This window comes from Coccomyxa subellipsoidea, assembly GCF_000258705.1.
Source record: "Coccomyxa subellipsoidea C-169, whole genome shotgun sequence".
Classification (NCBI taxonomy): domain Eukaryota; kingdom Viridiplantae; phylum Chlorophyta; class Trebouxiophyceae; family Coccomyxaceae; genus Coccomyxa; species Coccomyxa subellipsoidea.
Window position 1 is genome coordinate 1,212,685 of NW_005178028.1, and position 12,270 is coordinate 1,224,954.

General features: G+C 51.4%; 4 protein-coding genes across 4 annotated transcripts; 1 reads left to right on the forward strand and 3 right to left on the reverse strand.

Moving 5' to 3' along the window:
- Window positions 1–659: 659 nt before the first annotated feature.
- COCSUDRAFT_57727 (hypothetical protein) lies at window positions 660–3,709 on the reverse strand (the record flags this gene model as incomplete). The annotated part of the gene is made up of 7 exons (XM_005645070.1): window positions 660–800; window positions 1,159–1,276; window positions 1,667–1,840; window positions 2,293–2,465; window positions 2,760–2,920; window positions 3,251–3,389; window positions 3,536–3,709. The coding sequence occupies 7 exons, from the start codon at window positions 3,707–3,709 to the stop codon at window positions 660–662; spliced, it is 1,080 nt and encodes a 359-aa protein (XP_005645127.1).
- A 1,467-nt stretch (window positions 3,710–5,176) lies between these two features.
- On the forward strand, window positions 5,177–7,525 carry COCSUDRAFT_18638 (hypothetical protein; the record flags this gene model as incomplete). The annotated part of the gene is made up of 7 exons (XM_005645071.1): window positions 5,177–5,251; window positions 5,359–5,547; window positions 5,728–5,799; window positions 6,621–6,698; window positions 6,813–6,928; window positions 7,118–7,247; window positions 7,403–7,525. Coding segments are annotated over 7 exons (783 nt in total), but the record flags the coding sequence as incomplete, so codon positions are not given.
- A 518-nt stretch (window positions 7,526–8,043) lies between these two features.
- On the reverse strand, window positions 8,044–10,912 carry COCSUDRAFT_57729 (hypothetical protein; the record flags this gene model as incomplete). Its single annotated transcript, XM_005645072.1, has 7 exons — window positions 8,044–8,154; window positions 8,290–8,444; window positions 8,804–9,025; window positions 9,253–9,444; window positions 9,832–10,026; window positions 10,571–10,693; window positions 10,852–10,912. The coding sequence occupies 7 exons, from the start codon at window positions 10,910–10,912 to the stop codon at window positions 8,044–8,046; spliced, it is 1,059 nt and encodes a 352-aa protein (XP_005645129.1).
- Window positions 10,913–11,654: 742 nt separating this feature from the next.
- COCSUDRAFT_18628 (dynein light chain, type 1) lies at window positions 11,655–12,240 on the reverse strand (the record flags this gene model as incomplete). The annotated part of the gene is made up of 3 exons (XM_005645073.1): window positions 11,655–11,717; window positions 11,875–11,961; window positions 12,085–12,240. The coding sequence occupies 3 exons, from the start codon at window positions 12,238–12,240 to the stop codon at window positions 11,655–11,657; spliced, it is 306 nt and encodes a 101-aa protein (XP_005645130.1).
- Window positions 12,241–12,270: the final 30 nt, after the last annotated feature.

Here is a 12,270-nt window from a genome sequence, read left to right on the forward strand (position 1 = left end):
AGATTGCATAGCAGATTGTCGAAGTTGCAAATGATCAAATCGACACCCGGGCACACTTCTGATCAACAAGGCACTTTTGCACACAGCGGTGTAAAACAGGGCATGCCTTTCCTCTGTACTCCGGAAAGAAAGCAACAGCCTTGATTCTCATCTGCAGATTGCCAATTCCAGAAGAGGCATGATTGACAAGTACAATCCAGTCCACTTGTAATGTTGCACTGGTACACAATTTCTGCCGGCAAACGCATACTCATACATCGCCTTATCTCGCGCTGCTTCATCAGCATATCTGAAGGCGAAAAAAACACAATGATTGCATCACAGTTGCAATTCTCAATCTCGACCACAGGCCAGACTTGCCTATCTGTTAGCAGCACCTCTAAAAGGGTGCATGTTTGCGACACAGTTGGGCCCATCCGAGGACTCGTTCTTTGCAAAGCACACAGAGCCGACACAAACATCCAGCAAAATCAGTTCTTGAATCTCCAATTTCCTGTCGGTACACAGATGCATTCCAGTGGCAAAACCCGCTTGCAGGACCATTTCCATTCATATATCTGGCTTCCCCAATACTCTGCAGCCTTCACCATAGAGGGACCCTCCTAATAAGGCGAAGGAAAGCTCACAGGCGTGCTCCTCTCATGACTTCTTGCTCTTCCTCACTTGTTCACGGTCTTGCCTGAGTAGGCCATAGCACGGGGGTCCATGATGTGGCTGAAAAGGGGTGGGCACAGCGCCAAAATCATCATGACCGGGTAGCTGGCGGGAAGCTGCGGCGCCTCTGGGATGTTTTGCAGCGCCTGCACCATCCCGAACACTCCCTTCACTTGTGATGATAACTTGCCAGCCCACACAAACAAGGCCAACCAAGGCTCATCTGCAGCCTTTGAACACTTGCAAGCCACTGTCATCATTCATGGCCACACACAAGATCTGTTGGTCCGGCCAGGGCGTTTTCTCTGATCGGACTTATTTTAGAATCCTTCAACCAGGCCAGTTGCGCGGAACATGTACCAACCTGTACCATCAAGTAAAGAGCCGCAGGCTGCTGGCATTCAGACTATTGTCTATGAGACAAGGGCATAATCATAGAGGCAGAGGCGGAGATCTGGATGGTTGCACATAGAGATGGGGGGACATTGGAGACAAAAGAATGACCTGGTAGGGGCGGGAGGCGTGGGCGTGGTGGTCGGAGTGGCGCTGAAGGCGGAAGATGACGCTGTTCGTCACCAGCCAATTGCCGTTCCACGAGTGCTTTGCGGTCGTCCGCTCCAACCTGCACAATGGGAAAGATCCACAGGCCGTCAAGTGGCAATTGCCCAACCCAAACCCACAGTATAAGCCGGCATCTCACCCCTGCTCCCTTTCATGATTATCAATACCGCCCCACCCATCTCTGACTTCTGATTCGCCCCCTGCCGCCGTACTCTGCAATTTTGGAGGGTGCACAAGCGTCGATTCACACAGACGTCACAAATCCCACGAGAAATAGCACTCCCCGAGGCGCGCATTGCAGCAAAGCGTGCATCCCTGGCCTGAGGTCCTTACAGGGCTGCGCCATGTCTGGCGCACATTGCAGCGGGGGCCACTGGACTGCAACTTATACCAAATTGTAAGTACCCTTGGGCTAAGAGGGGGTTTATGCCAAGAAAAAGGGGACGCGCACCGGCCGGAGCGGGTGAGGGAGCGCTGAAGGCCGTAGTGCTCGATGTAGTTGACGTCCTCCAGGATGAAGATGGCCGTCAGCGCTTGTGCCACTCCCAGACCCACGGCAAGAGGCCCAAACAGCGCCCCCACCGCTGTTAGTAACCCCGCCGGCACACCCACCCACCACAGCATCCTGCGCGCAAAACACATGCCAGTCAAAATATTGGCTTTATTCTACGATCTGCGCCGTAGACCCTGTGCACTTTGCTCTCGAGCATTGAGCACTGTAGGGGCTAAGGCGAACAAGCTAGGTGATCACGCCACGTGCCAGTTTCCAAGCACATGAACTGTCCGTCACCAGCATTGTGTACGCAAGGGTACAAAAAGATGGGCATGGGCACTGTAGATCATTTTTCACCCCCCTTAAAGTGCATTCCAGGGAACTCCTAAATTGGTTGCTTGGGTTAAGAGTTCCCTGGACATGTGCATGTCCTCATAAGCATTATTTGCTGCGGATCTGGTCCCTGCGGGCTACCTTTCTTGCATGACGGGTGGCAGGCTGCCAACATCATCAAGAAGGCAAGATGTCAACACGACTAAATACCATCATCTGAATACACTCAAGATTTGCGTGCACATGCGCACAGCAACTGCGGTGCGCGCCTGTTTTGGAGGGAGAGGAAGGGGATGCTGCGCGCGCGGAGGCGCTCCCTCTCCATGACAACGCCGTCGCGCAGATTGCCCACCACGCTGCGAGGCATGAACGTGTATAGCGACTCGCCCAGCCGCGCAGACGCAGGGTCCTTCAGTGTCGCCACCTGCGCGCAACAGCGTGTGAGCATTGATCTCCACATCTCGTAATCAAGGCAGGAGCCGCTGGTGACAAGCAAAGCAACATGTCGCCTGGGCTTGCTTTCCCTGTCATCATAAGGAAATTACGTGCAAAGCAGGTGGTAAATGCAATGCAACGCTACAAGCACACTTTGCTCTCCAGGTTCAGAGACTCACAATGAGAAGATAAACACTCAGGGACGTATTTGTATTAGGTTGACCTCCCTCTATGCAGAGGGGACTAAAATAAAGTAGTGGGAGAACAAGGGGGCAGCCCCCACGTTGCGGTGGTGGGCGAGGTGGCTGTAGGTCCAGTGCATGTAGCCGACGGAGCAGAGCAGCAGGTTTGACAGCGCCTTGTCCAGGGGCCGCAGGCTGTGCAGCAGCTCATGTGCCACCGTGAACAGCAGGCCCCCCTCGCACCCCAGGCTGAACGCCAGCCCTGCATTCAACAACTCCAGCAAATGTCAACGCCCCTTTCTTTGCACACATAATTTAGCAGCCTTTAGATGTGTCTGTGGTACACCGGCACAGAACAACGGCTGTCAGATGCTCCCTTCAAGCACCTGAGCACGTGAGATTGGGCTTCATGAGTGGGCATCCACAGACCCATTTCATAAGGGACAACATGATTTTGAGGTGCTGTGATAATTAAAGCGCAACAGCCCCGGACTGTCTCTTTGGGCTTTGAAGGGCTTGCTAATAGTTGTGCTTTTAGAAAGTCCTGTGGTGACCGTTCATTGGTGGCCAGAGCAAGGGTGTGAAATCGCACCAATCAGGGGAAGGGGGTTGATGTGCGTGGTGCCTACGACTGCCACAGCGGTAAGCAGAGTGATCCAGTGCGCGGCCACACAAGTGTACAGCACTGCCCTGTACGCTCCCTCATTCTCCATTGCACCAGTCTTTGGGTCCTGGCACAAGCACCACACCATGAAGGTTAGATCTAGATCAACGCTCGGCACTGCTTTCGATTCAGGTACAGAGCCTCACCTCATGCAAGCAACACACGCTGAAGGGCATAGTACAATGTCAGAATGGTCGCAGAATGTGCGCTCACCGCTTCAGGGGGCTCCTGTCCGATGATGAAGTCTCCAGCGGGCAGGATGACGAATGCAAAGAGCGCCGCCGCTAGGGAGAAGACTGTGTCAATCAGTACATTGCAGAGGCCCGGATGAGCCCCGTACAGGGAGCCCAGGAACTGGCTGACCGGGACCAAAGCAAGCACCTGCATAAGAAGGGAGGCGTCCATGTTAAGTTGCTGCTTGGCAATTTTATGTGCCAACAGGCGCAATGCGTATAAGGGGTAAATATAACGAAGCTGTTGTTGAAGGCCCTTGTGCACAATTTAAACTCGCGGGATGTTTCGTGCCTGCTGTGGGATCAGGCTGAGGCCCAGGAGGACCCATTTGTGCCCATGCACAGCCCCAAAGGTGGAGAGCATGGCACTGATGGGGAACAGCAGGCTTGGAGAATACTTGAGAGGCCCTGCGCATACAGAATCTGCGCTCAGCACAACATGTGAATAGTCACTTGGAACCTTGATATGACTCATCCTTTCATACAAAGTCCTCATGCAGGGGATCACAAAGCGACAACACCGATATGGAAAAAATAATCGACAGAAGAACCGGATGCTCATTGTCCTGCAGCCTGGTAGAGAATCTGCATCACAGAGTGTCAACAGTTTGACGAGACCACCTGGCAGGAGCGCTACATAGAGTCTTCCAAGATAATTCCCCGCAGATTTCGATGGAGCGGTGCTGGTGACCATAGAACTCTCCGCCTCCATAGAGCATCTTGCTGACTCTGAAGCAGTTGTGGCCGTCTGTTTCGATGTCAAAGACAAGGGCGAAGCCTTCCTGCGTACGAAAGTCCAAGGAGCGCAGTGGCCATGCCTACGCAGGTTTCGCAAAGAACCTTGTCGCGGCACACAGGGCAGCGCCTGCTGCAACTGAGCTTGCTTCAACATCTCAGGAAAGCTATATTTGACGCTAAGGAGCGACGAGACGGTCTAAGCTCGAACGCCTCGACAGGGCTGTGGGCTGACAAGGCAGTTGACTAGTACTTACTCATCACCTCCAGCCTGCAGCAGCAGAGGGTTGCCTTCAATTTGCAAACCAAGCGACCATTGATCTGGTTTTATGCTGCAACTCTAGTGCTTGTGTATAGATCTTTCTGATGTCCCAACGTTGAAAAGCTGTGTCTGATAACGAAACCCATCCTCTATACCAGCTGTCGACTACTTTTGATGAACTAGAAATGCTCGATATTCAACACTTATAATGTGTTTCCTTATGAATCTTGATTCTTTGATTTGACTCTGAAGAGAGGACATTGCCTTGTTTTGTTACCTTTGATCTGAGGCTCAAATGCAGACATTCAGGCGGCAGTGGCTGCACGCCATCAAGCGCTTGAAAGTCAGATCGGAGGCAATAGGTACAACAGGCACCAAAGTTCAATTAATAGAAGCGATGGGCAATTCCTCGTCTTCTTCCTCGGCGTTTTATGTGTCCTCCTGTTCTTTCAAGACATCTGCTCACAAAAAAGCAGACGGGCTTGGGGGAGTCTCGAGCGGACCTGCAGAAATATTTGATAGGTAGATTGCGGCGATCAACTACCGTTGACATTCGTGTGTATTGCAAGATTACAAGTTGACGTGGCGGTTCGTGGATGGGATGTTCATTTTGGGATCAACTTATTGGTGAGCAGGGAATTGAAGAGGGCCCATCGCGACAGAGCAGCATGGCTACAGAAAAATGATGATCCGCTACAGGTGTGCCAATATGGAGAACTCAATCACACTCAAGCATTCTGCTCAAACAAGTGGCGCTTCTCTCTGATCCTGCAAGGCCCACAAGCCAACCCTGATTGCATGTGCAGATAGAAGTTGCAGAGCAGCTGCTGGACAGGTTGGAGGACTGCAAGCGCACGTTCCCAGTGGTTGCTGTCCTGGGGGGCTGTGGCGGGCCAGTCTTGCAGCGCTTGGGGGGTGGCAGGGCAGGCATTGAGCAAGTCATCTACCTTGACTCTTCTAGGGAGATGCTGAGCTGCGTGAAACAAAAGCAACAGGTGAGCTCCAAAGCACCGCCCTCTACCTCCCAACAGCTTGCATCCTACGCATGCCGCATGCATTCATCTTGGAAAAACAAAGGGATCCAAAGATGGCTGAACTCTGCCTGCCTGCCTCGAAAGATGGCTGAAATCTGCTGCTCCTTTGCTGTGCGGGCTCTGCAAGGGGCACATGAGGAGGGTGGTGCATCGATTCCCCGGACCTTCTACATTCAGGGAGATGAGGAAATGCTCCCACTACGTCGCCACAGTGTCGACTGTAAGACACTCGACCATGCTGCCTTCTTCTCTGCAGCAGCTGCTTCCATCTGAGCCTTGAGATCATTCAACTGATTTGTACTTATGATCTTTGTGTGCCCTGCAGTGATCATCAGCACTTTGGGACTGCACTGGGTGAATGATTTGCCGGTGAGTTAGCCTCTGCTCCAGCTTCTGGCATGGCTGACCTCTTGATTTCTGTTAAAACTCTTCCACATTCTTGGCCACTCGCACAGGCATTGCGGTCTGGCCGTAAAGATGGAAGTACAGTAGGCCTCGTTGAGGCAGCCGGTTGCAGGACAGTCTTGCATTGATGAGATGCAGATGTGAGCCTACTCGCAACCCTACATTCATGCATGGCAGGCCTGCATCAAAGGTTGTGGGCCTTGGACTGGAGCCATGCATGGCAGGACCATCAAAGGATGACATGGTGGTGCAGGGTGCAATGATACAGTGCAGACAGGCACTGAAGCAAGATGGTCTGTTCCTGTCAGCCTTCTGGGGAGGCGACACCCTCCAGGTGTGCGGTGCAAACTGCCTTGTATGTCATTATGTATGCTGAGCATCACGACAGGAATTTAGCTTTATGTGCGGGAAGGGTGTACATCAGGGCACAAATGCTGAACCCTAAACCCTAAACCCAAAATGAAAAATATATAAGCCAGGGGATGCGCATCATGTAGTGGCCATCCTTGGCTACCAGCTGCATCTCGCAATGCTCTGTGAGTGTCTCATTCTCTTGGATACCCAACAGCTCAACATAGCGCTGTCAGCTGTGATGATTTCAGTCAAATTGTTTCGTCCTCTGTGTGCAGGAGCTGCGGATTGCATTTGCTCTGGCAGAACAGGAGGTGGAGGGTGGCTTGTCTGCTCGCATATCTCCCCTGGCCCAGGTAAGTTCAGAGCCACTGGGCTCGGCTTTCCACCTAGTCATTGAGGAATTTACAAAGCTTCGATGAAGTCCTGGTGCAGCTGTGAATCCACTCTGATCGATTGATGTGCCCAAGCAGGTGAGGGATGCTGGCAATCTGCTGACCAGAGCTGGCTTCTCAATACCCTCAGTGGATACAGACGAGATCACTGTGCAGTACAGCAGCACCGGCGACCTGTACCACCACCTGCGGTGTGCATTTGTGGAAAAATAGTTGAACAGCTGTACACCTAAAAGCTCTACATGTTCAGCACATCACACACCTCCGCTGCAAAAGCTTAGAGATGCCATTGAGGCTAAGATCCACCGTATCGGTAATGATGTGCATGACTGAAGACTGCCCCAGGGTGCAGATTTATAAATGATATCAATCTTTGGCAGGAGCATGGGGGAGAGCAATGCAGTGCGGATTAGAAGGCCTCTGGTGAGGCAGGCAACTGCTAAAAGGGCAGCAGAGATCTATGCAGAGAAGTTCGGCGATGAGAACGGTTCAATACCAGCAACTTACCAGGTACCATCTTATGGTCTTCCCTTGTCAGCCGGTTGAATGGCATGCACAGATTGACCTTGGAAATACCATTCACTGCTCAGACCTGATCAGGAGATGCTGTGCTGCATGCTGAAGGACATCGCACTGAATAGCAGAGTTTCGTGTGCTTGTGCTAGGTGATTTACATGACAGGCTGGTCGCCGCATGACCGCCAGCAGCAGGCAATGCCACGAGGCTCCGCCACAAAGAGCTTTGAAGATCTGCAGGCCATGATAGAGCAGCAAAAGAAGGGAGAGTGAGCAAATGCTCTTGCAGGAGCATGGAGCACGTCAGGAGACAGTCAGGCGATTTGTCTGAGATTAGGCAACTGGCCAGCTGTAGAGCTGTGGCAAGTAAACTGCCCCTGCAAACGTTCCACGCTTGCTAGCAATTAGCTTAACAATGCATGCCGGGTGTCAATTTTCTTGTAAAACACACAGTACTTCTAATTGATGCACAGCCTGATTACATGCAACAGCAAGTTTGATGGCCATCATGCCAGGTTAGTTATCACTGCTTACTAAATATATGTCGAAGGGTGCAGCTTGTCTGCAGGATGTACCTTGCCTTTTGGCAGGAAAATCGTATATTTAATTATAATATTAATAATATGTCGAAAGGTGGCGTTATGGACAATTTACAATGTCAAATTGAGGTCAATGACAAAAAGCATACTTCTGATCGTTCACCTGTTTGAATTATGCAGTGCTGACTCCAGTGCTGTGCAGTTCTACCATGTGATTCTGTTGACCTTATGTTAACAGACACACCTACAACGCTACTGTCCGTCCTTGAGTTTCTGCTGCATCATCTCTTTCCAGCTCTGCTGCAGCACAGACACCTGACCTCCATTGGCATCCAGCAGCACAATTCCCTCTGCAGGCGTCTCCTGCTCATCCACTCCACCATCACTGCTCCAGTCACTGGGCAGCTCTACCTTGGGACACAAGTAATGGCAGCACGCCAGCTTTGCAAATTGCATCAAGGATTTCTGAAGTGCTACGGCCCGCTGACTATCCAGCACCTCCCACTGTGCGGTCCCCCCCTGACTGAAGCCAGCCAGCCTCTGCCAGCCAGCTAGCCCTCCATCCTGCTCTGTGCTCGAACCCACAGCTCCTGAGATAACTTCCTGCAGACTGGGCGCTCCTGCCGGCCTCACCAGCACTGTCAAAGCTTGTCCTGCTGCACAAAACACAACTGCAATTCAGCCTAAAGCTCTTACTGGAATGCAATCTGGTTCAAATTACCACAGGCAGTCCTAGACACAGGCGCTTTCAAATTCATCTTGGAGAATATAGCATTGCATGCAGGACATGAGCGGCAAGTGAGCAGCTGCAAATGCCCCTGAAATCAGCCGATCAGGACTAATGCTGCTGAGAGTTACGGGAACTAATCTGAACTGATCTGAACAGGTCTAGAATGTCTCACTGACTTCATGAACCCCTTTCGTGGTCGGAACAGGTTCTCCCCGGTATATCCATGAAATGATCTGGATACTGTACATCTGAACACATGTGTATCAATGCCAGCTGGCACACCTTGGCCGCCAGGCAGGTTGCAAGAGATGGGTGCGCCGCCTGTGGAAGCAAGCACGTGCCCCACTTGTCCTGTCAGAGTGAAGCTGATGGGACCTGACTGCGGCTGTGCAACCGTGGTGAGCGCGCATGTGCCGGAGAGGCTCTTCACAGAGATGCCACCCCCGCCCACGCTTGTCACAAAGGCGTCCTTTGTGTTCAGCTCCTCGATAGTCACACTGCCACCTGCACACGCAGTGCATCTTGTTCCCTTCACTTACTTCATGCATGTGCGGCTAGGGGACCCAATTACAAGGAGGCAAAGGGTCTTTCCAGGGTGAGCAGCATCACATCGGACCTTATTTCCCATTTCTCAGCACCTTGATATATTGCCATCTATTTTGAAACACAAAATTCAAGATGAATCAGTGCAGATACCACTCCAAGATTGGAGACATTAGTCTGCATTTCACCTGAGGAGAGTTGCAGTGTGTCCGCGTAGATCGCTCCAATGGATGCAGTCCCAGAGCCAGCCGTTGCAACACCCCTGTCCTGCGTGCTGACCTGGACATAATTCCCCATCAGGCGGCCGATCTGCGCATCTCCCCCTGAGGTGTCCAGATCCACATCCCCCGCCACAAGGCTACCTCCCTTCAGGTGGCCCCCTGTAGCGCACAAAGCCCCGCACTCAGAAAATCATCCACATGCACAATCAGGTGCCACAACAAGGGGCCAATCATGCTCATGCAAGGTAGCAGCTGGTTTGGACGTAGGTGTGTCTTGATTGGCTGGCGGAGATAGGGTGCTCGGACTGCATCTTTTGGGCTAAGCAAGGCATGCATGCATGCTATTTGTTCCCATGCCAGACTATCATATGCATAGACGCCTTGCAGACGCAACAGTTTGACTAATTGAGCAGGCACAGTCCATTGCTGCAGAGAACCTTTGGACTCTGTGCAGCGGTATTCTCCTCGATCTGTATGCGATGCGATGCATGTGGTCCTGTAAGGAGAGGGGACAGGTCAATGCATGTGTTTGAGGGTGCGGCGCACCGCAGGTGTACACGTCCAGGCTGGTGGCAGAGATGCTTTTCAACAAGACATTGCCGCCCGGCCTGGCTGCGTTCCAGCGTCGCTCTGACAGCGCGAGGCCGCTCTCCGGCATCTGGAAGGTCAGCGGAAACTGGCGCTGCCCGCTGTACACCATCAGCTCGCCCTCCTTTATGGCAGCCACCTCTACATCCCCACCTGCACCGCCAAAACCTCCTTGTATACCATGTGCAAGTAGGCTGCAGCCTTTTGTAGGCCCCGCTGCAGACTCTTGTAGGCCCCCCAGACATGGCTGCAGACGCCCTGCGTGTATGCCCTATGGCCTCTGGCTCTGGGTTCGCAGGCCTGTAAAAATATAAGCTAATAACAATAAAAAGAACAATAACTATAACAATAACAATAACAATCACAATAACACGTTTTGAAGCCACCCTGCGTCTTCGTGTTCATGTGCATTCGGTGCTGTCAGCCTCGGTCGATCTTGGATTGCCCCCGGGTGATTTGGAGGCAATTCTACATTCTTGTGTCCCCTATGGTGTAGTGCTGTCAGCGTCTGTCCATGTTTTTGGTATTGTTCAGAGGTCCCGCTTGGCAGCACCGTCCAAAACTGTTGTATCCAGTTTACTACAGGGTGATGTATACTTGGCAGGCACCCTACATGTTTCTGTTTACAATCTCGTCCAATGGTGCTAGCCTGACTTCATGGTATTTGGCAGGGTATTCAGGTGGGGCTTGGGGGCACCTTCAGAGCTGACTTCTGCGCTGCAGAAGCGCTCAGGGATCCAGGCAGTGATCGTGCGCTGCACAGCGCCCTCATCCGTGATTTCGTCCTTTAGAGATTCTCTGCTTGTCTCCTCCCCAAGCTCTGCAATATGAACAATGTCAGTTCTGGCCTCTCTGGTGGTGGATCTCAACTGATGATCGTAAGGACATTGAAGCAAGGTGGAAAAGATCACACTAGCTAGCGGTTAGCTAGCGGGATGGCTACAGGGGTTATTGCTTCAGCATGCATGGGGTGAGCACCTATGTTGTCGTCGTGCTGCTCAAGATGAAAGCCTGGCGAGGTCAGCATGGATTTGCCCATCACCTGCACAAAAGTAGGTATCTTGATAATCTATGTTGGAACGTAACCTGCACTGATGTCACAACTAATGGTTTTCTGCTGTGAAATGAGGCAAAGCTCTGGAACTTGCTTGTGGGCACTACCTCAACTGATAATTCCTCCATCTTGCCTGGCACGAGCCTCACGTTTGCTGCGGAGTTTAAGTTCAAGCGAAGGTAGCAAGGAAGGGGAACCCTCAGCGTATCCTGGAAAACGGTAGTTGTGGCATCGGTAGATGCATGCCTTACAGGAGTATGAAATCCGCCAAGGTTTGAGACTTCTTTGTAAAGACATCTTACATTTACTTTCAAAAGGTAATCCGAAGTGCATCTCCGAGAGATTAATTGCAAACGTCTGATTATTGTCATTGGGCAATGGAAGCCTATCATTTTTCAAGCACTTCCAGGAAACTGCACAACTCAAGTGCAATAACGCGAGCAAGCTACCACTATTTCAGTGACTGCAATCATCACAATTGATTTATCCCAGTCTCAAATAAGAAAGTCTCGTATCGACCGTCAGTATGCACGTGGAGATTTCACAGCCATCTGTTGACTCTGCCAAATCGATGCATTCGACGGCTCTCGATCAGAAGCAAGACCGTCCTGCTTAATGCAATTAATTCAAATTTCTATCACCGGATCACATTAATTGGGATTCTTTTCGCTCTGCACAATTATTTCGTTCTGATCTGGATCTAAACGGTATTGCCATCTAGCCGAAGTCACAGTTTCCAGGTCAAGACGCCCATCTTTCCTCCAATGTAGAGATGCAGGAAGGTTTTGCACTGCATCGACAGGTTGCACTTCGTTGGTAACCCTCTCCACAAATTTTCCAGCAGTGAATATTGGATCGCTAAATTCCTATATTCAGCGGGCACGGTGCAGCTAGCACTGGCACATTGCTGGCAATAGCTCCTGCAAGCTGAGAGTAAATTAGCCTACCTCATAAGTAACTTCAAAGGAAAAACAATTGCCAGCGACACAGTTCCATGGCCCACCAAACTTCTTGTCCAGGGACTCCTTTATGACCTGAGCACCAGTGTCAAGTATGATGGTACACAAGCTTGTAGATCAAATTTGGGCTTCATAGAACAGTTTTGCCAGGGAGGATCTGCCCATATTCAACATCTGAGAAACTCATGGGCGATTTACTTGAGTTGCTTTCTCAAGATCCGCCTGATGCTTTTCGATGGCTGTCACACATATGTCCACCGCCTCCTCACGCATATCTGGCGGCATGTCACATTGATCCACCAGGGGGTAGTTTGCTGTCTTATAGAACGCTTCGAAGTCCCTGGCGATCACCATGCTAAGTTGCTCAATCTATACCGCATTCAG